Source organism: Gopherus flavomarginatus, chromosome 15, assembly GCF_025201925.1.
Source record: "Gopherus flavomarginatus isolate rGopFla2 chromosome 15, rGopFla2.mat.asm, whole genome shotgun sequence".
Classification (NCBI taxonomy): domain Eukaryota; kingdom Metazoa; phylum Chordata; order Testudines; family Testudinidae; genus Gopherus; species Gopherus flavomarginatus.
The window spans coordinates 3,365,601-3,391,988 of NC_066631.1; the positions used below are offsets into that span (position 1 = coordinate 3,365,601).

The 26,388-nt window shown below is 52.3% G+C and overlaps 1 protein-coding gene across 1 annotated transcript in view; it reads left to right on the top strand.

Moving 5' to 3' along the window:
* Nucleotides 1-26,388, top strand: part of DTX1 (deltex E3 ubiquitin ligase 1) — a 96,480-nt gene that overhangs the window by 50,061 nt on the left and 20,031 nt on the right. Inside the window, exon 3 of the mRNA XM_050924365.1 lies at nt 7,581-8,262. Coding sequence (XP_050780322.1) covers nt 7,581-8,262 — 682 coding nt within the window. The remainder of the gene's footprint in view (nt 1-7,580; nt 8,263-26,388) is intronic.

Below are 26,388 nucleotides of genomic sequence, written 5' to 3' on the forward strand. Positions count from 1 at the left end.
TTGTTCGGATTAATAACCAGACCAATACACACTGCTTCTTGCCGCACCAACTTGGCCATCAGCTGTAGAGATTCGAGATCTCGAAGCCGAATGGTGTTCAGCCCAACGCCAGCGACAGCTGCCTTTATCCATTAGCCAATCAGTGCAAATCCTGAACAACGATGGCGACAGAACACAGCCTTGCTGAACACCGGTGGAGATAGGAAACCGTGCCATGTATCTGCCACTGAGGCAAACGCAGCTTTCTGTTCCACTGTCGAGCATGTCTATCAATGACACTGGCCGAAACACCTCATCAGATCCCACAAATTCGCTCAATGGACTGAATCAAAGGCCTGGTGGAAGTCTGTTTAAAAAAAAAAGTGCTGCTCACGGCATATGAAATTCAACCGTTTTCTCAAAAAGCTATGCTTTCAGTGGCTTTCGTGGCATGGACGTATTAGAATGGAAGCCGAATGAATTTCAAAGTGTATATACCAAGGAATGCTGCTATATGGCCTGCAATTGTGTGAGTGTCAAAAGCTTTGATGGCCAGAGAAGATTTCCCGGTGATGGACACAAACTGAACCAGACCACTGCAGGCTGCTTGCCGGAGACCAATCTGCAGGGTGCTCAATTTGCAAGGAGACCACATCCTTCTGCAATTTGCCATGAAGATGATGAATTGGGATGAGAATCTGGCAACAATTACTCCAGATTTACTAGGGTTTTCATGCCAGCAGAGTCTGGCCCAATGGAGTTACTCTGGATATACACCATTGTAACTGAGATCTGAAATCCTGAACCCCACCCCAGCATGTTGTGCCACTACAGCATGCAAAGGAACTGGGAAGCTGGTGTAACTGGGAATGTCCAGGGGCCTACACCACCCACCTTCACAGCCCACAGCAAAAGGTGTGTATGGCTTGTCCCAATAACCCTTTGGGTGGTAGAACTTAGAGCAGCCCTGAGGCTGCTCTAGATTGCCCTGGGGACTGCGCTGCCTCCCCACAGCTCTAGGGATCATATGGAGCAGAACTGTATTAAAGCCACTTTTACCCTCTCTCCCCACCTCAGCTGCACCAAGCAGAGGTGTGGCATAGTGGGGACCTAACCCAGTAAGGGCCATGTTACTCTCAATTTCTCTCAATGTAACAGATCAGAAATTAGCTCAGTGGCTCTGCTTGGGTCTACTGACAAGAAAGAAAACAGGGATATTTTACAGCAAGCTCCCATTCCACTGTCCTGATGCCATTTGTGCAGGCTGGCTTGGAGGGGCTGGAACTGGGAGATTGCTTTGTTTTTAATAACATTTGCTTACGGAGCAGATTTTTATTATTGTTTCAAAGCATGCTGACACTTTCTTTTAAAGGGAAACACGTTGCCAAAGTTACAGCTACAACAGAGCCAAGAGGAGGATTTAACCAACTGTGTGTCTGGGAAACAGCTTGTTCAGGAGCTGGCAGCCGGCTCTCACTTCTAGGCTGAAAGCTGACCCCCGTTGGTTACGCACGAGAGATGTGACCATTTCAGGGCTCCTCTGGGGAAGGACTTGGGTGGGTTTAGCGCATTCCTGGAGAAGGGGCATTGGCACCGATTTGGCAGTCTGCCATCACTGTCATCTTGTTAGTACATTTATGTTTCCCAACAGCCTTGTGTTAGCTCCATTTTTATACATAGGGACCTGAGGCTGAGAGACTAAGGCCCTGCTCCTCCAAGTTAGTGCAGAGTGAGGCCCCACAGCTAGTCAGCGTCTGTGCTAGCTTAGCGCCCAGCCAAGCTAACGAAGGCAGCTGCCTGCAGTAGGATGCCTAGCTGGCTACACCGCCTGGCTGGCTGGAAGAGTCCGCAGACCAACTCTTAAGCCAGCAGCAGCAGCAGTTTGGTGGTTGCTCAAAGCTTTCACCTTCAGCTGTGTTAGCATCTGTTCCGACCCTCTCCCAGCCTTGACTGCAACTTTCTTCCTGCTTTCCCTGACTCCCGGCCCCGATCCCTGGCTCGGAGTCCAGCTTGACTTGGCCCTAGCATCTGGCTTCTGAATCTTGTTCTGACCCTCAGTCCTGTTTCCCAGCCCCAGCACCTGCTCTGACCACAAGGCGTGACTGCCTGTGTCTTGGTCCCTGATGCTAGCTCCCACTATAATCAAAGACCTTTGAGGTTCTGGGCCTACCTGACTTGCCTGAGGTCACAGCAACAGTCTGTGGCAGAGCAGGGACTTCCCACCAGATCTCCTACGTGTTAGGCTAGTAATGTAACCTTCAATCATCCTTCCTCTCTACAGAGAGGCTATAGCTCTTGGGCAAGGCCTGGAAGGGAGAGTCTAATGGGTTGAAAACTGAAGGGACATTCAGGCTTGAGCTGAGTCTCTGGTGCACTTATCCTGGCATAGCCATACCGGAGACCCTCCTAGTATGGATGATGCTTATACTGGCAAGAGTTCTTTTGCTGGCATGACGGGTTCTGCTTCCCTGAGCAATTTGTGAATACCTGGAGGATGAAGGGGTGATCACTGGCAGCCAGCATGGATTTACCAAGAACAAATTATGCCAAACCAGCCTGATGTCCTTTTCTCGACAGGGTAACTGGTTGGTGGATAGGGGGAATGCAGTGAACATCATATACCCGGACTTCAGCAAGGCTTTTGATGACATTCTGATAAGTAAGCTGGAGAAGTGCTGGCTCAGCAGAACTACCATTAAGTGGATACAGAATTGGTTAAACAATTGCAAACAAAGAGTGACTATTCATGGAATGATGTCAAATTGGAGGGAGTTCTCAATGGGGTTCCACGGAGTCTGTTCTGGTGTTTAACGTCTTTGTTAATGACCTGGGTGTAGGAATAGAGACAATACTGATCAAATGTGCAGAAACTAGAGAGGATCCAGAGGTGAACGACAAAGATACTCAGTGGGATGGAATGCAGCCATATGAGCAAAGGCGGAAGGAACTGGGTATGTTCAGTTTGGAAAAGAGGAGATGAAGGGGGGACATGGTATCGGTTTTCAAATATTTGAAAGGCTGCAGTTGTTCCCTGTTCGCACAGAGGGCAGGACAAGCTACAGCAGAGCAGATTTAGATTAAATCTCAGGAAAAACTCCCCACTTGTAAGAACAGTTGGCCAGTGGAACAGACCCCCAGGGAGGTCATGGAAGCTCCTTCCCTGGAGGTTTTTCAAAGGAGTCTGGAGCCAACTATCTGGGATGGTTTAGAAGCAACAACTCCTGCATTTCGGCAGGGGTGAGACTACATGACCCTTGCGGGCCCTTCTAGCCCGATGGTTCTAACATCATGTTGGTGTATCACATGCAGTACAGTTTACAACAGTGGTGGTACCACTGGACTGGGGCTCCTGCAGCACCTGTCCAATTCTCCCCAGTGCCATTACTGAGAGCAGGAGCTTCTCAGTAGAGCTGCTTGGGAGTTTTCTGATGAAATGGTTTTATTGGAAATGCTGATTCCTCAAACCCAAAATGTTTTGCAGAAACATCTCTGAGCTGACAAACTTTTGTGTTTTGGGGGGTTGCTGGAGAACCTGAGCCTCCAGGATCCATGCCTCTGGGGCAGCCTCAGCTCTAACCAGCTCCCTGAACTGCAGCAAGGAACTTGGAAGCCTAGAGAACCACAGCTGGGTACACTTGCTGGGTAGATATACCCACCTGAGGGACTTGGCAGCTCTGGAAGTCTCAGCTCAAGCTCGGACTCTGAGTTTTAGAGTCCCGTGTCCCAGTCTCTCCCCTCATCGGGCTCCTCATCCAGTTCTACTCCCCCTAGTCTCTGACTCCCAGTCTGCCCCCAGTGCTCCAGCCCCCATTCTAAATCTCCTTGCACAAGGAGATCCAGCCTCCTTCACTTTTCCCCTCCACCAGCTCCTTGTCAGAGCTTAGCCTTCCCCTGCTACCGTCACACTGGCCCCTGGCCCCAGTTTCCTCGTCCGGACTGTCCCAGTCTCTTCCCCCACACCAACCTGACTCCTCACCTGATCTTAACTCCCTCCCACGCCTCAGTTCCCAGTCTCTACCCACCAGGCTCCTTGTCAAAAATCTGTTCCTCTCCATCCCCGCCACAGCTCCAGCTCTTGTCCCTAGCTGCATTCAGATCAGGCTGCCCCTCATTCACGCTGCCTGCATGCCAGCAGGGTGACCATTGAGAGGTGACAGCTGCCTTGAGCATCCAAGAGGAACAATTGCATCTAGAAAGTCCTACTTCTCCCTGGGGTCCTGACCTGCAGCATGCTCTGTAGGGATGGTGCATGTGCAGTCTGCACTAGTTCTATGGGTCTGGAGCGTGCTCAGTGCAGACGCGCTCTGCAGAGAATTTAGCTGCCAAACTCTAAGAAGTTTCTGTTGAGTGTGTGTGCATGGGAGCACTACAGCTTCTCAACCAAACGGTTGTAAGAACTTTTTTTAACATGGCCAAAATAATGTATTTCCCCTTAATTTCATTCTCAGAAACAGCTGAGCCATTTTTGCTAAAATCTACCCTAAAAAATCAACCTAAGGCAGACCCCTGGCATGGGAAATCTAATGAAGCTGGAGTTTGGCAAAGGTCTTAGCAACTGAGAACAGAATTTTATAATGGGAAGTGTCAGGACCCTTAAGAGCAGGTGGTGCCACCAGATTGCAGGATTAGTCAGTGGCAGTGATCAGCCAGTGGATTTATTGGCTAGCTGCCAGCATAGGCAGGGCCAGTGATTGAAACCAATCAGGTTGCCTCCCTGCCCTCAGCTCCACCTATCTCCTTGTCAGTTATCCCTCCACTGGAAGGGCTTGCAAAACCCAGTTCCGGAACAGGCTCTATGTTCTCTATGCTGCTGTTGGAATAACCTCTGGCAAGCCCAGTTCTCCACCCCTCTCAGCCCCTTCAGAGGCCTAGTCCAAGCTGGCCAGTGCAATAGCATCAATAATTCTATCCGAATGGATGTCTGCTTCTCGTTACCCCTCTCTCTGCACCCCGAACAAGGCGCAGTGCATCCCAGACAAGGCGCAGCGCACCCCGAACAAGGCGCAGCGCACCCCAAACAAGGCGCAGCGCACCCTGAACAAGGCGCAGTACACCCTGGCTGGAAAAGGAGGGCAGGGGCTAGGAGATTCCAGCTAGCCAAGCACTCTGATCATTCGCTGCGTGGTAAGTGTTTATAACTAGAGAAGCCAAGCGACAGCCATGGGTATCCTGCCAAAGGGGATTCAGGGCACTATGTAGTCTGTCTACACTCCGGTCGAAGGCGTGATGGCAGCTGGGGCTGACACACCCGCGCTAGCTCTAATCTAGCTAAAAATAGCAATGGAGATGTGGCAGCGTGAGCGGCAGCACGGGTGTAAGCCCAGAGTCTCAGGTGTGCTGCCTTGTTTCACACTGAGGCAACAGTTCCCTAATTACTGTCCTTTCCCACAAAAATTGAGGGAGCGGAAAATAATGAAGAGGACAGGTCACTGATTCAGAGGGTTCTGGATTTCTTGGTAAATGGTGCAAGCAAACTGTTTGTATTTTCATATGGCTCTGTGTAAATGTATACACCTAGGAACAAAGAATGTCAGCTGTACTTACTGGGTGGGGGACTCTATCCTGGGGCGCAGTGACTCTAAAACTGATTTGGGGGTCGTGGTGGCTAATCAGCTGAATGTGAGCTCCGGGTGTGACACTGTGCCCAAAAGAGCCAACGCAGTTCTGGAATGTATGAACAAGGGCATCTCAAGTAGGAGCAAAGAGGTTATTTCACCTCTGTATTTGTGTGACCACTGCTGGAGTCCCATGTCCAGTTCTGGTGCCCACAGTTCAAGGCGGATGTTGATAAATTGGAGAAGGGTCAGTAAAAAGCATGGGCTCTGAGACCCTCCACACTCATGGGATCTCAGAAGCTGGGCTCCAGATTGAGCCCAAACATCTACACAGCAATTTTTAGTCCTGCACCTAGAGCCCCCCAAGCCCAAGTGAGCCGACCTGAGCCAGTTGTGGCCTTGCCATGGGTCTTTTATTGCAGTGTAGACGTACCCAAAGAGAAGGTTCAGGGGTGACTTGATCACAGTCTATAAGTACCTACATGGGAAACCAGTATTTACTAGTGGGCTCTCCACTCTAGCAGGGAGTGGTCTAACATGGTCCCATGGCTGGTAGTTGAAGCCAGACACATTCAGACTGGAAACCAGGTGTACATTTTTTGATCATGTTGGAGCCTGATGTGGTGTGTGTGTGGGGGGGCTCCATGGCCAATGGCTTATGCAATATGTGGGGGCCTTCTGTGGCTTGTGTGGTTGGTAATGGGGAAATGGAACCTTTCACAGGTAGGTCACTGACTCTAGCTGATTCAAAGTGCTGGTGTTCCATAGCTTGTGTGGAGTGAGTTTGTTCAGACCATTTCCTAGGGCTCAGGTATTGAACCCACAAAACCCATTGTCGCTAGTTAACACATACTGGCTCCTGGTTGGCGGCTGAACCAAGCGCTGAATGGCCCAATGAGACTGAACCCCCTCCCTGTTCCAGGGTGGGCCCCCCAAATCAGGGCTGAGCCCCACTAGGGTGGGAGACCCGTGTTCTGCCACTCCCTGTGCTGACCTTGATGCCCAGGTGCTGACTTGGTGCTCTGTTACTCCAGTGCAACTCTGGATTCCAGTGGAATTACCCTGGCATCAGCTTGGAGTAAAGCCAGGGTAACCCCATGCCTACCCCGGGGCGAGGGGCGGATTGGGCTCAGGGTAGAGTGGGTTTTGCTTCCAATAATTCTAGAGGGCCAGAATCTCAGCGGGTGTAAGTTGGTATTGCTGCATTGAAATCAGCTGTGATTTACACCATAGATTCATAGATTCATAGATTCTAGGGTCAGAAGGGACCAATGTGATCATCTAGTCCAACCCCCTGCACAAAGCAGGCCACAGAACCCTACCCATCCACTTCTATAACAAACCCCTAACCTATGCCTGAGTTATTGAAGTCTTCAAATTGTGGTCTGAAGACCTCAAGCTCCAGAGAATCCACCAGCAAGTGACCCATGCCCAACGCTGCAGGGGAAGGAGAAAAACCTCCAGGGCCTCTGCCAATCTGCCCTGGAGGAAAATTCCCTCTCGACCCCAAATATGGCGATCAGCTAAACCCTGAGCATGTGGGCAAGACTCACCAGCCAGCACCCAGGAAAGAATTCTCTGTAGTACCTCAGATCCCATCCCATCCAACATCCCATCACCAACCACTGGGCATACTTATCTGGCGATAATCAAAGATCAATTGCCAAAATTAGGCTCTCCCATCATACCATCCCTTCCATAAACTTATCAAGCTTAATCTTAAAGCCAGATATGTCTTTTGCCCCCACTACTCCCCTTGGAAGGCTGTTCCAGAACTTCACTCCTCACACCAGCTGAGGATCTGGCCCTGATGGGTGTAAAAAGCCCAGGGTGATAGCTGGGAACAAGCTCTGCTCAAGTGTTAGGAAAGCCAGGGCTTGGAGGACCATCCCAGTGTATGAAATCCTGTCTCACCTGGAGAAGTCTCCCAGGCTGACCTGGACTGGCCAGGCTCACCTTGGAGGGCTCCATTCTTCACTCGAGCTAGTGTGTCTGACCCATGCAGAGGAACTTAACATCCCTTTTCTGTGTTCTCCCTTCCTCCAGGGACCATGCGCCCAGTGAGAAGGAACTTCTATGACCCCTCCTCGGCCCCTGGGAAGGGGATCGTGTGGGAATGGGAGAACGACAACAACTCCTGGACCCCCTATGACATGGATATTTGCATCACCATCCAGAATGCCTATGAGAAGCAGCACCCGTGGCTGGACCTCTCCTCTCTGGGCTTCTGCTACCTGATCTACTTCAATAGCATGTCACAGATGAACCGGCAGACGCAGCGGAAGCGCCGACTCCGGCGCCGCATGGACCTGGCGTACCCACTCACCATGGGCTCCATCCCCAAGTCCCAGTCCTGGCCTGTGGGCACCAACTCCGGGCAGCCGTGTTCCTGCCAGCAGTGCCTTCTGGTCAATAGCACCAGGGCAGCCTCCAATGCCATCCTGGCCTCGCAGCGGAGGAAGGTGTATGTGGGGAACAGCAATGGGACTCTGACTGTTAGGCAGAGCAGCACTTTCAATGGCACAGCATTGTGGTCTGCGGGCACCATGCCAACTGGGGGGACAGCTAAGATGGAGCAGGTCCGGTCCCCTAGCGGCATGCAAGTGACCACCTTCTCCCGAAGCCAGAGTGCTCCCACTGGCACCCAGCTTCCTGGGCAGAACAACCTGAACAGGCCTGGCACGCAGCAGGTTGCAATACTGAGTACCAGGGCCTCCATCCCACCAGGGTAAGGATCTGTACCTCTTGTGGCTTCAGTGGCGAGGCAGTGGGGGTAGCTACTGAAGGGCAGATGTGGAGCCAGGTCACATTATAGGGCTGTTAAAATGGTCCAGTGCCCCTCAGCCATAATGCCTATGGTGATATATGGCCTGCATGTTTATGTAGTCTGGCATTCTCTGCCCTGTTGCACTCAGAGACCCACAGCTCTCATCTGGAGCAGACGCACCCTCCTGAGTAGATGATGGAATTCAGTTTCTGTTCTTTCAAACATGGGGCCTGGTTCTCTTCTCTCTTACGCCTGGGTAAATCAGGAGTGACTTCACTGGAATCAGTGGCGTCACACTGGGGTCAGGCCAGTATAAGTGAGAGGAGAACCAGATGCCTGGTGTCCGCTATGCTACTTGGCTAGCGGAGTCCAAACCTGGCATGGAAGGAACACCCCTCCCTGGTGGGATTCAGTTTTCATGTTCTGTCAATCTTGATAACCCTCCTCTGCTCCACCAGTGGCATCTAGCCCTGTCCTGGGGGGAACCCCGCCATTCCTGAAGGTGACGTGGGGATTCTGTGCCTTATAGATCAAATATATTGAGAGAGCAATTCCATAGCCATGACTGCGGACTTGTGCAGACACTGTTCTATGTGATCACATGTCACCCTTTTCCAGGCTTCCATCCTGTCCAAAGAGGGGCCTGTGTCACTTGGTATTTCCTGGAGGGGGCTCTGCATTGTTCTTTAGGTGTGTTCATTGTCAGAGAGCCTGACATTCCTGACTAGCTCCACGCAGCTCCCCAAGGGCCCACACATGGTGCTACACCCCTCCCCTACTTCCAGTGGGGAAAGCCAGGATGAATTCATGGGAGGGCTTTCCACATGGAACCAGTAACAGACCACAAGAGGAGGGCCAGGGTGGCTAGCACCAGGGTGGGATGGGAACGGAAGAGCTGGGTGTGGTGGACAGTCCTTGAACTCAACAAGAATATAACCTAGTTGAAGTCACCCTGGCCCCATCAAGATCCATCTGTTCCCCTCTCCTCCATGTCCTTCTTCCCAGTAACATACACAGTCCGGTCTGGGCGGAGGAAACCTCCCCCCTTTTGAACTCCTAGGCCCGTGGGCATGGTAGCCATCCTGTGCCTAAGTGGACTGTGTGGGGTCCCTCCTGGGCCCCATTAGCTCAGTCAAAGGGGTTGTTGCAGATCCACTCCAGCCCAGCAGCTCGTCCCACCTCCGCAGGGTGCACAGCCCCACGTGGCCAGCAACATGGAGCGCTGATCATAGACCCGGCTCCGGGGCTGGTGGCTGGTGAGAACAGGGACGGGCTGTGCTGGAGACAGCAGTTGGTATTTCTTAGCAGCCCTGAACTGGCAGGTGCTAACCCGGGCCAAGGGGAGACAGAAAGGGCTGTTGTTCCAAGGAGGATGTCAGGCGCTGTGCCCTGCCGTGCAGCCTTGCAGAGCCTGGGCCATGCAACCAGCAGCGGCTCCAGGCACCAGCGCTCCAAGCGCATGTCTGGGGCGGCAAGCCGTGGGGGCACCCTGCCAGTCCCTGTGAGGGTGGCAGTCAGGCAGCCTTCAGCAGCTTGTCTGCGGGAGGTCCACCAGTCCCACAGATTCGGTGGCAATTTGACGGTGGGTACACCAAAGGCGTGGGACTGGTGGACCTCCCACAGGCAAGCTGCCAAATCTGTGGGACCAGGGACCTCCTGCAGGCAAGCCGCCAAATCTAAGGGACTGGAGACTTCCCGCAGGCAAGCTGCCAAATCTGCGGGACCAGGAACTTCCCGCAGGCAAGCCGCCAAATCTAAGGGACTGGGGACCTCCCGCAGGCAAGCTGCCAAATCTGCGGGATTGGGGACTTGCCACAGGCAAGCCACCAAATCTGTGGGACCGGGGACCTCCTGCTGGCAAGCCGCCGAAGGCTGCACAGCAAAAAAGCTAGAGCCGCCCCTGCTTGCAACCGCCCACCCCGGAGCCTCCATGCAGAGCTGAAGAGCTGTGAAGGTGGGTGTCCAACTGTCACTGGGGGTCGGGCTGCCTGAGGGGTCGGCTCTGTGCGCTGAAAGTTGTGTGGTCTTGTTGCTGTGGCAACCGGGCCCAGGTGCAGTGGGCTGTAAACACAAGGGGATTCTCCCGGCATTGCTAAGGGTACGTCTTCACTACCCGCCGTATTGGCAGGTAGCAATCGATTGCTTGGGGATCAATATATCGCGTCTCATCTAGACGCGATATATCGATCCCCGAACGCGCTTATATCAATTCCGTAACTCCACCAACCCGAATGGAGTTGCGGAATCGACAGGGGGAGCCGCAGACATCGATCCTGCGCCGTGAGGACGGTGATTAATTCAATCTTAGATACTTCGATTTCAGCTACGTTATTCACGTAGCTGAAGTTGCGTATCTAAATCGATTTCCCCCCATAGTGTAGACCAGCCCTGAGTGTCAGCTCCTGCTTCTCGCTCTCAATCTCCCAATCTCATTCCTCCTCCATCCCTAGTCCCCCCAGCCCCGATCTGATTTAGTGCATCCTTAATTTGCAGTGCTAGGGCCCATCAACCCCCCCAGTGGCTCAATGGACTGTTGCTAGATAGACAGATGGATAGAGTGAGTGGATGGGAAGGAGGGATGAGGACTGGGATGGAGGGATAGAGGTGATGAGTGGAGGAGAGAGATGGGGAAGGAGGAGAGGGATGGGAAGGGAGAGATGAAGGTGGGATGGGGATGGATGACTGGATGGATAGAAGGAAGGCCTGGGGATGGAGGGCAGGGATGGGGAGGGAAGGATGGAGGGGATGGAAAAAGGGGAGGCATGGGGATGGAAGGGAAGGATGGGGAGGGATGAGGAAGGAGGAGAGGGATGGGAAGGAAGAGATGGGGATGGATGGATGGATAGAAGGAAGGCCTGGGGATGGAGGGCAGGGATGGGGAGGGATGGGGATGGAGGGGGAGGAGGGATGCGGGGAGGGAGCCCCAGTAACACTAGCAGCAAGGCTCAGAGGGAGGTGCCTTGCCCAGGGCTGTAGACCCAGTCAAAATAATCCAGAGCTTTGGTGTGGTGTGTGTAGGGGGCTCAGTCCCTGCTCTCTGTGCTGGGAGGAGCGATGTAGCCAAGTCTGAGCAGTGCTTCCAGTGGACTTGCAGAGCCCAGCAGGGACCATCCCTGTTCTTCTCAGGGTCTGATGCTCCTTGCAACCATACAGTGAGACATGCTGGAGATGCAGGGGCATGACTCTGTGTCCATGTCCGGTTCGACGTTAATCCCATGGGTTTATCTGGGTTTGCTCTCAGACTGTAGAGTTCTTGGGTTGGGTAGTGCTGTTGTTGCCAATCTGGGATCAGTTTCACTGGGCAGGGTAGACCACTAGGCTGGGACTCGGGAGACCTGGATTCTCTTCCTGGCTCTGCCATTGGCCTGCTGGGTGACCCTGGACAAGTCATTTCACCTCTCAGAGCCTCAGTTTCCCCATCTGTAAATGATATTGACCTTTGTAGAGTGCTTTGAGATCTATGAATGAAAGGTGCTATAAAAAGCTAGAATATTATTCTTCATATTGGACTGGGCTTCGTCACTATTCTGGGTCCATCCCTAGTCAATATTTGGGCTTAGATACCAGGCTGGTAGATGCCTGAGAAATATCTTTGCTAGCTAGGGTCAGATCCTCAACTTGTGTAACTTGGCCTAGATGTGCTGAAATAATGGAGCTATGCTGAGTCCCATGAGTTGAGAAGCTGCCGCAGAACCCATACAGGGGGTGGGATAGCTCAGTGGTTTGAGCATTGGCCTGCTAAACCCAGTGTTGTGAGTTCAATCCTTGAGGGGGCCATTTAGGGAACTGGGGCAAAAATCTATCTGGGGATTGGTCCTGCTTTGAGCAGGGAGTTGGACTAGATGACCTCCTGAGGTCCCTTCCAACCCTGATATTCTATGATACAATAGGCAGTCAGCCAGGCTAGCGCATTCATCCCAGGACCAGCATGGTCAGGTAGTCTGATCCACTGGATCACACAGAATCAAGAACTGCCCCTCAGGAACACCTAACAAAAGCAGAGCCAGCCTGACTCAGACACAACTTCCACCTCCCTGCTTTTCAGCTGTCCCCCCTTGCTTCCTCCTCTTCTTTGCACACTGAGCAGCAGAGCTACCCCCAGCCCTTCTCCAATCAGCCTGAGAAATGTATTGGAACAAGCTGTCCTAGCCTCTGTCTGTGATGAACCAGGCAACTCTCTGAGATCCCTCGAAGCCCTGTCAACACCAGCCTATCCCCAAATCACTCCAAGGCGGTGGAGCACGTTCTGCTCTTCTGTACCCCAGGGAAGCTCGCTGAGGGCAAGGCGGGTTCCCTGGGGACTTTTCCCAATGTAAGAAGCTTTCTACATTGTTATATCTAACTAGAGGCTCTTTCCTGGCTTGTCCCCTATGAATTAAACAGAGAGGGCCAGCTCCTCGGCTGGTGCCAATTGGTAGAACTCCACTGAAGTCAGTGGAATGATGCTGATTTATACAGCTGAGGAGCTAGCCCCCTGGGGATGAGGGAGCTGCAGATGAGTCTAAACTAGACCCTCAGCAGGCCTGTCAGGTGAGTGTCCCCCTAGGTCAATCCTACAGGCCCCGTGTTCCGCTCCCTCCCATGTGGTCCCTCTCAGCAGCCCTCGCTGCCTTGGCTTCCATTTAATTCTGCAGCATTCACTTGACAAGCCTCTTGCATTCCTCATCCTCTGGGGACTTTCTTTTCCTTCCACTTCCTGAGCTCTTCCCATTCCAGAGGTGTCTCTCTCTCTTCCTCCTCCCCTCCTTAGTTCTGCTGTTTGGCCCTGGCACCCTCAGGCAAACCAGTGCCTGTTTTCAGTCCCCAGGAGCGACCTGGCGAATGATGTCAGGAGATAAACCCGATTGGATTAACTGTAAAACCACAGTTAATCCAAGGCCATGAGTGAGGCAAATGCAGTCCCCAGCCCCGCCTCACTAACACTCAGGGGCTGTGTATATATTCATACCCAACTGGGAGCCTCTCAGCATGGAGGTGGGGAGGGATGTGATGGAAAATTGCAGAGCTGGAGAGACCTGGCACTCAGATGGGCAGCATGGGGAAGATTAGCCCTCCAGTGCAGTTGGTCCAGTGCTGGCACAGGGGTTTCTAGGGGCAGAAAGGGTTCATCAGTTCACCCCAATAACTCATTGCCAACAAGTGTGGTACCACACGACAAGAAAAGAACATGTATGTTTTATAGTGGAAGCCCTCCTAGGCTTCGCATAGCCTCATTGACTCAGTGGAGCTGCTGATCTGCATCAGCTGAGGATCTGGCCCATTGATTCCAAGCAGACAGATGCTATCCAGCAACACTCCCTGAATGGGCAATTCAGACTATTCTATCTTCTTCAGCCCTCTGTTTCTGCCACCTCATATCCAAAACGCTCCCCAGGCCTCGGGGGGAACTGGGAGCAGCCTTCAAACAGGGAAAGGAGATGGGGAGGAGATGGGTCCAGAGACTGGAAATGGCCCATGGAGATTTCTGGCTTGAGCCCAGTCCATGTCAGCTGGTGGCCTGTGTGAAATGAACTGGCAGGTCTCAGTCCAGTTCTGACATCACCCAGGCTGCAATTTGCTCACCCTGGGTGGGGATGTCAGCATAGGAGGCAAGGACTGAATGCAGTATAGAGGATGAATGGTCACCCTTCCAGGTCAGAGTCCGGGCATGCAGGCAGTGTGACAGGAGAGGAATTTTCATTGTGCTCTATCTGTTCTGCACATAAACAAAGAGTTGTGGTCTCCAAGGGGCTCCCAGCACTTTACCTCTCACCAGTACTAAAGTGCCTTTGCCAGGGTAGAGAAGGATACAACCCAGAACGTAGCTGACTGGTTAGGTGGGAACAAATCATAGAATCATGGAATATCAGGGTTGGAAGGGACCTCAGGAGGTCATCTAGTCCCACCCCCTGCTCAAAGCAGGACCAATCCCCAGCTAAATCATCCCAGCCAGGGCTTTGTCAAGCCTCACCTTAAAAACCTCTAAGGATGGAGATTCCACCACCTCACTAACTAACCCATTCCAGTGCTTCACCACCCTCCTAGTGAAATAGTGTTTCCTAATATCAAACCTAGACCTCCCCCCTGCAACTTGAGACCATTGCTCCTTGTTCTGTCATCTGCTACCACTGAGAACAGTCTAGATCCATCCTCTTTGGAACCCCCTTTCAGCTAGTTGAAAGCAGCTATCAAATCCCCTCTCATTCTTCTCTTCTGCAGACTAAATAATCCCAGTTCCCTCAGCCTCTCCTCATAAGTCATGTACTCCAGCCCCCTAATCATTTTTGTTGCCCTTCGCTGGACTCTTTCCAATTTTTCCACATCCTTCTTGTAGTGTGAGGCCCAAAACTGGACAGAGTACTCCAGATGAGGCCTCACCAATGTCCAATAGAGGGGAATGATCATGTCTCTCGATCTGCTGGCAATGCCCCTACTTATACAGCCCAAAATGCCATTAGCCTTCTTGGCAACAAGGGCACACTGTTGACTCATATCCATCTTCTCGTCCAATGTAACCCCTAGGTCCATTTCTGCAGAACTGCTGCCTAGCCATTTGGTCCCTAGTCTGTAGCAGTGCATGGGATTCTTCCGTCGTAACTGCAGGACTCTGCATTTGTCCTTGTTGAACCTCATCAAATTTCTCTTGGCCAATCCTCTAATTTGTCGAGGTCCCTCTGTGTCCTATCCCTACCCTCCAGCGTATCTACCACTCCTCCCAGTTTAGTGTCATCTGCAAACTTGCTGAGGGTGCAGTCTACGCCATCCTCCAGATCATTAATGAAAATATTGAACAAAACCGGCCCTAGGACCGATCCTTGGGGCACTCTGCTTGATACTGGCTGCCAACTAGACATGGAGCCATTGATCACTACCCGTTGAGCCCGATGATCTAGCCAGCTTTCTATCCACCTTATAATCCACTCACAGAGGTGAAAGTAAGCTGGTACGCGCCTGTACGGAGGACCGGTAAGAAAAGGAGACTGACTGAGGGAGGGAAAGAGAAGCCTGCTCCCTGCATAAGAATAGTTTAAACTCAGCTGTTCCCTGATGGTTCAGCCACCAGGGCTAGGTTTCTGGCCTCCTTGTTAATTTCACTCACAGTAGCTGGGGGGAGGGGGTCGAGGGGAGGGTGTGTTTGACCATGGCAGGGGCAGTCCCTGCCTGCCCCCGGGGATGAGGGGATCTCTCCTACTAATATACACAACAAATACAAGCACTTGGCTGCACAGCTTAAATCCTGAGCTAATAAAAGCAGGTGGAAGGGGAAAACTCACTGTCACATTGGTCTCTCATCTCCTCCCTCCCCGTCCTCCAGCCAGGCTGCAGACAAGGCTCTGAATTCCTCCCCATTCCCCCCAGCAGGGGGTTTCCTCTAGGCTCTGTCATGCAGTAGACTGGCTGAGATGCCTGCTATTGCTGCCTGCAAAAGAACAGTTTAAACTCAGTTGTTCCCTGTGCAGTTCAGTGCCCAGAGTTAGGAGCCGTTTCTGGCATCCTCGTTAATTTCACTCCCAGTTGTTGTTGGGTGTGTGTGACCATGGCAGGGGCAGTTCTTTTCTGCCCCTTGGATGAGGGGATCTCCTGAACACAATCAAAATCAGGAACCATTTCAGAGTTCAAATCTATCCCATTCCCTCCCCAGCAGAGGATCATGGTTGTGATGTCCAAACTGCTTGCAGATCCTCTTTGAAATGTTACTGTTTAAAAAAAAACAACACAAAAAACATGGAGAATATGGTGGAAAGATGTGTCATGATGATTAGGGTTTATTTTGGGCAAAGCAATTTTGCTACAGCAACTAAAGATTTACAGGGAAAGCAAATAGCCCCCATAGACAAAACCACAAAGGGATTGGAGGGGAAAACTGAATATTCAGCAAAATCATTGTGCCTCCTTTGAAAGAAATAGTAGTTTTCATTCCAATCCACCCTCTTTCTATATTGATTTAAACACCTGAAATGTCCTTAGGAAAGTGGGTGCAATCTCAGATCTCTTTTTGTTTTGTCCTGCCTGCAGAGTGCAGAGGCTGAAATTGATAAAACTTTCTTTAGATATCTTGTATATTTCATGAAGGCTATTCCAGTTGTCCATCATTCACCCCTGATTTTTCCTTCCTCTCCTCCTCCCCCCCCCGGCTCCCTCCCTGGCTGGCTGGTTGTGTTTTTCGCCTTGGTTACTTACTCCTTGGCAGACCCAGCGCAGCGGCACCTGCTGGATCTCTGCAGGCAGCAGCCCACAGGGGCCAGTTGCTGGGGTCGCTGCTGGTCAGTGGCAGGCTGCAGCTGCATTGTTTGTGACACATTCATACAGATACACATACATACAATATGTATGTGCATGTATGAATGTGTGTGTCACAAACAATGCAGCTGCAGCCTGCCACCGACTGCCCCGACCCCACCAACTGGCCCCTACTATTGTATTTTAGTAGTATTGGAGATCCCCTCATCCAGGAGGCAGAAAAGAACTGCCCCTGCCATGGTCACACACAGCTTCCCCCTCACTCTTCCCCCCACCCCCCGCCACAACTGGGAGTGAAATTAATAAAGATGCCAGAAACCTCTCTTAACCCTGGGGGCTGAACCATCAGGGAACAACTGAGTTTAAACTGTTCTTATGCAGGAGGCAGTCTCCCTGCTGCAAGCTAGAGGGAAGCCTCTGCAGCAGCTGCTGAGTGCCAGGCAGGGGGAAAGCACAGAGCCTAGCATCGGCAGCCTGGCTGGAGGAGGAGGGAAGACACAGAGAAAAATGTGACAGTGAGTTTTCAATTTTCAGGCTTATTCCAATAGTAAAGTATTATTACAGACAGTACCGGTAGTAGTAATAGTAGCTTTATTTTCTCTGTCTGTGTCATGCAATGGGAGGGATCCATGAAGTACATAGGAGAGGTGGGTGGGTTGCTTGCAGTTGGACCATATGGGTAAGAAATGTAAATTACTTTCACCCCTGCCCAAACCCAAGGACTCTCAGCCGCCTCTGCAGCTGGTAGCTCCGGGGTTAATTTAAAGGGCCTGGCTCCTAGCTTCAGCTGAATCCCTGAGCCCTTTAAATCCTGATTTAAAAGCCCCAGGATTTAAAGACCCCACCTCTTCCGATAGAGGCCACGCCTCTTCCAGTTGAGGCCCCTCCCCCTCTGCAGGATTCTGGAGTACCGGTAAGTCCTTTAAGTTACTTTCACCCCTGTCCGCTCATCCAGCCCATACTTCTTAAACTTGCTGGCAAGAATACTGTGGGAGACCTTATCAGAAGCTTTGCTAAAGTCAAGGAATAACACATCCACTGCTTTCCCCTCATCCACAGACCCAGTTATCTCCTCATAGAAGGCAATTAGGTTGGTCAGGCATGACATGCCCTTGGTGAATCCATGCTGACTGGATCTAATCAGAAGGGAATTACTAAGTAATGCATACGGGTGCCAATACTCTAGTGAGTGATAGCCTGGTTTCCCTGAGAACAGACCTCCTGGGTTAGTCAGACGGGAGATCAGACTAGTTGATCACAATGGTGCTTTCTGGCTTTATAATCTATGAACACACTCGGGCTCCCTACCATCAAGCCACAAAGATGGCAGACGTGGGAGATGGATTTTGATTTGAGTTGAATGTTTTGAGCGCTAGAGCCCTGCATGAGGGAGGAATCAGCTCACAAATAGCAAACAGCTAGCTCCCTGGCGTCAGCAGAATCCCAGTGGCTGGCAGCAGTAGGTGGGTTCCCTTTGGGGTCAGTGCTGGGCTGGCTGGTGTGCAATATCTTTATAAATGGTCCGGCACAGGCAGTACATTGTGTGTTGCAGGTGAAGAGGAGGCATCACAAGTGCCACGAGGACAGGAAGAGTGAGAAGGCAGGAAGAAAGGAGATTTAAAGGGCTGAGCAAAGGGGCTTTAATACAGGAGAATGCAATGCTCTGTAACTGAGAGGCAGTGGTTAGGGCACTGACGTAGGAGTCTGGGGACCTGGACCCTAAATCCAGCCTGCCACACCTGCTCTGTGTCCTTGAGCAAATGACATCCCCTCTCGTTCTCCTCCTGCCCTGTAAACGTCTCAGGCTACGTCTACACTACAGCATAAAATCGAAATTACTAAAACCGGTTTTATAAAACCGATATTATAAAATCGATTTTATGCGTCCACACTAGGGCACATTAATTCGGTGATGTGCGTCCATGGTCCTAGGCTACCATCGATTTCCGGAGCGGTGCACTCTGGGTAGCTACATTAAAGGAATGAGACCAATAACTTCCATTTCCGTCCACAGTAACCCTAAATCGATATAGTAATATCGATTTTAGGGTTACTCCTCTCGTTGGGGAGGAGTACAGAAATCGATTTTAAGAGCCCTTAAAATCGATTTAAAGTGCCTTGTAGTGTGGACAGGTACAGAGTTAAATCGATTTAACGCTGTTAAATCGATTTAACTGTGTAGTGTGGACCAGGCCTCAGGGCAAGGATTGCCTTTTCCTTGTGTTTGGATAGCTTCCATCCCAGTGCGGGCCCGGATCCCAGCTGAGCCGCTGGTCACTGCTGTGATGGAGGAAGAGCAAGAGGAGCTGGGTCAGTGGTGCTAGGGCAGTGGCAGTGCAGAAAGGGATTTGGAAGAGGATAGTAGGGGAGTGATTAAATACAGATTTGTAGTGTCTGGCTGCAATGAAAAAGGAAAAGATCAGCAGGAGATTATGCAGAAAAGAGCTACATGGAAGACTGCAGAGGAGCCCAGTACCCTGGTGGGGTATTACTTGGAGGACTGCTGGGTCATATCCTCAGCCGGTGCAAATCTGTATAGCTCTGTCGATGTAGCTCTTTTATAGCCACTGAGGATCTGGTCCACTCTGTGCATTGCTGGGCAGCTAACTGGATAGAGATAAATGAGAAGATGCAAAGAAAAGTGATCAGGATCAGTGTGTTGAAAGGTCCAACATGACAGGAAGGGCTAAAGGGGCTGAACTCCCAGATGAAAGGAAGGCTGAGGGTATTGTAATAGCTCTGTGCATAGAGTTAAGAGAGAATACAAAGGATGCTGAAGACTTAGTCAAGGTTGCCCAACAATGGATCAAAGAAATACAGGTTAGATCCAAGGCCGCGCGGGGGGGTGGTAAGTGGGGCAATTTTCCCTGGGCCCTGCAGGGGCCCCGTGAGCCCTGGCCCGGCGGCTGCCCAGGTCTTTGGCCGGCATTGTGGTGGCGGGGGGCCCTTCAGTGCTGCTGAAGACGTGGAGCGACTGAAGGGCCCCCCGCCGCCGAAGACCCGGACCGCTGCCGGGTGAGTACAAGTGCCGCAGCTCCTCTGCTTTGCCCCAGGCCCCCTGAATCCTCTGGGCAGCCCTGGTAGGTCACGTACCTTCAAGCCACAAGAGCATTTAGAAAATGGAGCAGTCAGGAAAGGTCACTGAGACATGAGCAGAGAGACAAGACCACATACCTGGGGACAGCATGGAGGAGAAGCCAGCAGCAGCAGCAGCTGCTGCATTGGATGTCGCTTCTGGGTCTGATTTCTATGAATTCCAGTTAGCAGAGTGCTGGGATGGGGCCTTGGGGGAGCAGGAAAGTTGGTGTCATGGCGAGTAGCCCTTGGCCTTATCCATTGTAAATAGAAATGAGGGTATCGCCTGTGCAATAGACACTATACTGTGAATTTCAGAGTTGGGTTGAAAGCAAAGGACGATCCAACCTGACCCCTAAGGTGGGAGATGGGATGTCACAATCTAAACCCAGGATCTAAATTTTGCAGCTACTGCCTATAATGGGCCAAACCCGACCCCCAAATCTTCCTCACCCCAGACTCAAATGTTGGGGCATTCAAAATCAAGGTCTAGATCTGAATTCTACAGGTTGGGTCGCTCCATGGAGACTGAGAAACCACTTCTGAAAGGGAGCTGGTGGAGAAGCGCTTGAGAACGTCTGGAGTGGAGGCAGGAGGGAAAATGAGCTAGAGGCTCAATCTGAGTCAGCAGTGCAGCTGTGGTGGGAGCTCGGTATTTGTCATCTTCGCTTTTGCTTTGCACGTGGGAACAGCTGTTTGTCGGTGAGAAAATCTTTGAGCCTCAGTTACTCTCTGGTTCCCACGCCCAACCCATCACCTCACCTCTCTTCTACTCTTAGGAGACCCTGATCTGTCACCAACCAGGTGGCTACAGCATGGCTGCAGCTGCCTGCATCCCCTCAGCCTGGAGGGCTTTCGCAGTCCAGAGATTCTCGGTATGTCCTTAGCAAAGGGCTGACAGCGAATCGGAGAGAGGAACGAGCCTTTTCCCTGTGACCCTCATTTAGGATGGACACACATGTCCTCCACTCATGCCTTGGTCACTCAGGAGAGCTGATAACTGGGGGAAGGGCGTGAGGTCTGGCTCTGAGGCAGCCGCTACTGAAATCTGCCTTGAATTTCTCCTCTTCTTTTGATCTCTGTCTCTCACTGCTCCAGCGTCTGGGCGCCAGCTGCTCGGCAGTGCAGGAAGTGGAGCACAGAGGCCGTTCAGCTGCGGTTAGCTGGGGAGGGATGCAAACTAACATCGCACTCTGCCTGTGGTCCCCTGGTCCACCCACGAGTTCGAGAGCCGACGTGAGAAAATGCACTTCCCCTCTCGCTCGCCCACCTCCTGCAATGAAAACAGAGCAGCTTCGGCACCCAACCTCCCGCGGGCCCTGAGAACCCCTCTCTGGCTCGCAAGCACCTTCACATCTGGGCTTCTCAAAGGGAGGCCTTGGACAGGGCTGTCTCCAAGGTAGCATCTCTGACCAGCTCGGAGCCCCCATGTGTTGCAGAGGTTAGTCATCAGGGAGGGGTCAGAGACAGTGTTTCCAGGTAGGCGTATATACATGTGCACACACACACTTCTACGGGGATCTCACACACACAGATACACACTCTTCTTCTGAGATCTCTCACATACAGACGTGTGCAACAACACCGCTGGGGGATCTCACAAACGCTCACCCCTGTGCACATGTGCACGTGCACACACTGCTGGGGAGCTCACTCCCCCCCATGCACGTATACACGCATGCACACACACTCTGCCATGGGAATCTCACCCGCTCTATGCAGGAAGCATCAGCTCGAGGCAAGCCTAGCGGCTGGTGAGGAGGAGCAGCCCCAGTGGAAGGGATGTGCACACTTACGCTCAGACATGGGGATCTTATACATGGGCATGCACACACCTACACAGCCCGCACCACACAAACCCTATCTGGGGGATTTCGCTCGCTCTCATACACACGCAGATCAAGATCACACTCACGCACTCACACACCCCCCAACAGCTTTTTAAAGAAAACATCCAGCGCTAGGTGATGCATTTACAATGCTGAGAAACTTCCCAGGGGCAGGGGGCAGGGCTGTTTTTCTGTCATCACTCCCCCCAGGTGTTCTCGCAGGAAACCAGCCTGACCTATTTTCACTATTTGTAACATGACATTTGATGAAAACTTTTCACTGGTTTCGTACTGAGAAAAGCGGAGTGACTCTGGTGAGCGAAAGCCGCAGCAAGACAGCGTGCCAGAAGGTAGGCAAGTGTCCCATGCCAGCTCTGTCATCACCGCAGCCCAGGCCAGAGTTGTTCCAGTCCCGGGTCCCGCATGCAGTTATGCCAATGCACCACACTTCTGACCTGCAGCCCCCCTGCACGCCCCGGTATTGCAGTTTGGCTCTAACCTGAGCCATAGAATCCCTGTCCCTCCTGATCCCAATGCATTTTGTTCCCTACCTGCAGCATTCCTGCTGTTCCAGTCTTAGGAACAAAGGACCTAGGACTTGAAAGGACCTCTTGAGTCATTGAGTCCAGCCCCTGCTATCATAGGCAGCTCCGTCATATCATCCCATTCGTACACTTCCCGAGCTCAATCCCAGACTAGTTTGGTTGTTTGCCCACCTGCTTCTAGTGGAAGGCTGTTCCAGAACCACTCTTCTCTGATGGTAGAAACATTCTTCTCCTTTCCAGCCTCAGTTTACCCATGGCCAGTCTATCCTCATTTGTTCTTTAGCCGGCATTGTCCTTTAGCTCCAATAGCTCTTCCCCCTTGGTATTTACCTCCCAGTGCATTCAGAGAGAGCAACCAGAACCCCTTGCAGCCTTCTCTCTGCTGGGCTGAACAAGCCAAGCTCTCCAGTCTCCTCTCCTGAGATGGGCCCTCCGTCCCTTGGGCAGCCTAGCAGCCCATCTCTGCACCTGTTGCAGCTTGAATCCAACTTTCTTGCCCACAGGTGACCAGCCTGGTACACAGTATTCCAGAGGGGAGCTCACCCATGCCCAGCTCAGCGCCATTTCTTGCGGTGCTTGTTGCTGTTTTTGCACTGCTGCACAGTTCTGCAATCTTCCTGTTCTTCTAGTGCTGGCCACTGACACGGCGTCTCAGTCCTGACTTTTGCGGGCTTGAGCTCTTCCAGTGTTGCGGCCCCATCCCAGCTCTGCAGCGATCTTTCTGTTCCACCCCGTAGCTCTAGCAATGACCAGCAGCCATCCTGGGGCAGCAAAAGGTAATTGAGCAAACAATGATGCTCACTTAGCCACCCATCGCCCTGTTAATGTCCGTGGGACTGCTCGCAGTGTAAGGTCAGTTTCACAGGAGAGTGTAACAGGATCAGGGTCCTGACTCATCTCATTCAAAAGGCTTATGGTGTATGGGAAAAGAGCAGGGTTGGAAACAGCAGCTTGCCCACTGTGATTGCCTGGGAAACTCGCTGCCGCCCAGCTGAAGAGGGAGGCATGTGAAGACGTGGGATGCGAGACCACCACCAAACAGGAGAGTGAGAAAGAACAGGCAGTTTAAAAGGCAGCATGGTCTAGTGGTTAAGGCATTACTTGGGCTCCATTCCCAGCTCTGCCCCTGCCCTGCTTGTCCCCCTACCCCGCAAACACACACTGTAGACAGTCATCTTTCCGAGGCAGCGACCTTGCGTCTTGCTGGGTGTTTGCACTGCGCTGGGCACAATAGAGCGTATATGTCCTACTTGGATACAGCTAATAGCAATCAGAGCAAGTGAGAGCTGGTGAAAGAGGGAGGGATTTTCAGGGCGCTGCTAAATTGCAAGTAAACCATCGCAGCGAAATGCAGAGGAGCTGGGGCTGCTATGCCAAGCTGTCTGTGCCCGGCCGAGGCTGCCACCTGGAACGAGCTTCCTTCCTCTCGGCGACACTGCGCTTTCACTTCCCTAGTGCTGGGAGCTGATCAGAGCTGGGTTGTGGTAGTGTTCTGATCTGCAGAGACGGTGCAGCCCACAGCTCCAGATGGACAGGTAGGAACGCCAAGCACCTGGCTGATCCAGCCAGGAGAAACATGTCTAATGTCTCTTGTCACCTTTGTGCCTGTGGGAGGGGCTGGACTGACAGCCCCACAGAGCAAACCCTGTGGAACCCCAGAGTGGGTAGCAGCAGGGTAAGCTTTCCAGCAGGATGGCTTGACAGTGACCCAGAGAGACCCGCCTCTGGGAGTGGGAGGGCAGCTGTCTCTCCAGGAGCCATTCAAGCCTCAGCTTCTCAGCTGGCACTGCCAACAAGGGGCCAGGGAGTGCCAGCTGTGCTGGGGGTTTTGTGGGAGGGAGCCATGTGCCCCAGGGCTGGCCTGACACCTAGTACACCCATTGCACAGAACCCACATGCAGTCATCAGCTCATTTTCAGAGAGTGCCGACCTAGGCGAGCTAGAGGCAAAAGTCTCTGAGTCCTGCACCCAGCTGCCATGAACGAGGGCTTGGGGCTTCTTTGTTTCCATTGTGCTCGTGACTAGTGACCTGGCCTTGAGTGTTCACTCCTTGGGGGTGTTTGAGATTCCAGGCATTCACTTTGGGATGCCCTTCCCGTGGGATGCAGGCCCCACTTTCCCCTGGAGCAGGAGCAGAAGGTGTTCTGTATCTTCATCCAGGCCTCCATGCAAATAAATGAACCCCACATCTCCTCCCCCAGGCAGTAATAGCTAGAGTGCTGGTGGGGAGAAAAGGGAATTCGGGCTAATGTCTTTCAGTTCCTTTGCAACTAAGGAAGCTATGTGAGGTGCCATTGCTTTACCCTGGTGTCCTGGGGTCAGACGTTTACGGTTAGCCACTCTGCAGTCTGGAAGGGCATGAGGCAGCTCTGGGCAGCCTTAACTCTGCCTCACGGGGGATTTTGAACAGCTAATGATTCATTATCCTCTGTGCAGACATAATGGAACATACAGTCTCTGCTCCCGGAAAGTTTACAACACACAACAAAATGTGTAGTCCTGATCGTTCATGGTCACATAGTAAAATATGACCTGAGGTAGTCTTTTCTCTCACACGGCAAATAGTGACTAGGGCAGGATTCGGTGTGCTGTACTCAGATTTGGGTGTTACAGAGGGGTGTCTAAGGCTATGAGGGAAAAAAGGATGCTCTTGTATTGTGTGAATAGTAGGCTATGATCATGACTGTATTGTGATGATGCATATACGCATGGGGGCAGAGTTAAGGTTACCCATGCAGCCTTAGCAGGACTATTTTCTGAGTGCTTAGCTTTACAGCTATAATGTCCTGTTAATAGAGGTTTCTTTAGAAAAGGGTTTGGGTTCAGGACCAGATCCCCAGCTGGTGTCAGTTAACCTAACTCCATGGATTGTAGTGGGGCTACGCCAGTGTACATCGCCTGAGGATCTGGTTTCCCCTCTACTTTTGAACTGGCTGTGCTCTGTACCAGTCTCTAAGCAGGGGCAGACCAACAGACAGACACACACTGGGAGCCTGGTCCCCATATAATTCCCCTTCTCTCATTTGAGAGAGATCCACTGCAAGGAGCGACTCCACCTTAAACTCTGTAATCTCCCCTAAGCTCTTATTTATCAATGGCATTGACAGCTGGTTCGCAGACTGTGAGGTCATTGGCAGGGGAGGGGCCGTTCTGCCCCTTCCAGAAGGGGATTAAGGCCCTGTATAAAGCCACCTGATCTGCTCTCCACCGGAGCCTTTGAAGTCAGAGCCGGGGCGAACACCAAGCAGGCTTCCCTCCCCCAGTGCTGCGCTTGCCGTCTCTGGAGTGACACACACTGGGTCACAGCCATGAAGCTCAAGCTGGTAGCTGGGTGAGTGAGCTGGCAGCATGAGGCTAGGAGGAAGGAGGGGCAGGGAGGAAGGTGGAGAGTCACACCTCTGCTTTACAAGCTGGCTCCTGCTCCTTTCATGGGAAAGTTTGCCCCTGGACTGCGGCCAGAGCAGGCTCAGACCCTCTGTCCCACTGGAATTTGCTCCCCCTGGGTCTGAGTGGAATAAACAGGAGACTTGTCCGTGACTGCAGAGCAATGGGAGCGGGTCCTCCCTGCTCTGGGCCCATGTTTCTCTTGTTTAGGGCAAGCCTGGGGGCATGGGGCTGGGTCAGGGCTCTCGTGCGGCCTGGCTGCTGTCCCTTGGCTGGCTGTCACCAGTGACTCTGGGGAGTGGGCCGCGTTGGAGAAGGGGGATGGGAATGGCTGTATTGATGTGGCCCTTTGGCTGCTTTTCCTTGTAGGAAAGCAGCACAGCTCAGGAGGCCAAGCCAGGTTCAGTGATGCCACAGTCCGGGGCAGGAGTCCCACCCCGGCTGTGCTTTGTCTCATAGCCCCCATAGCTCAGCTGCGGTGAGGGGCTCAAGGCCATTTGGCAGACAGACAAACAGCGCCAGAGGAGAGCCTGGGGCCGAGTGCACAGCCCCTTCCCGGTCAGCCTGGGAGTGCTCCAGCTTCCCAGCCCAGGAAGCCGATAGGCCATAGCTCCGGGTGAAGGGCCCTGAGCCTGGAGCCAGTCAAAGGGGTAATAGGAAGTCTCTTCTGGACTCTAATCCCAGCACTACATCCTGTCCTGCCGGGAGTTAATCTGGGATAAGGCCGAAGGCTCCCTGGGCTGACGTTAACCCCTTAGGCACTGATACCTATACTTAGATGCTGCCACCAAAGCATTCATTTAGCCAGCATTGTGGAAAATGCCAGTGACCTAAGGGTTAACACTTGGTTTGGTACTTTAGGGGTTTAGCATTAGGCAGGAGTGGGCTATTTATATATGTGTGTGTTTGCCTATTAGTGGCTCTTGGCCACCCCTTTGCTATGCCTGCAGAACTCCTCTTAACACAGCAGCTCAGGCACTAGCCCCATATGCCAGGGGTGGAATGTATCCCAGGGGCTGCGGCTGTGGGTTCTC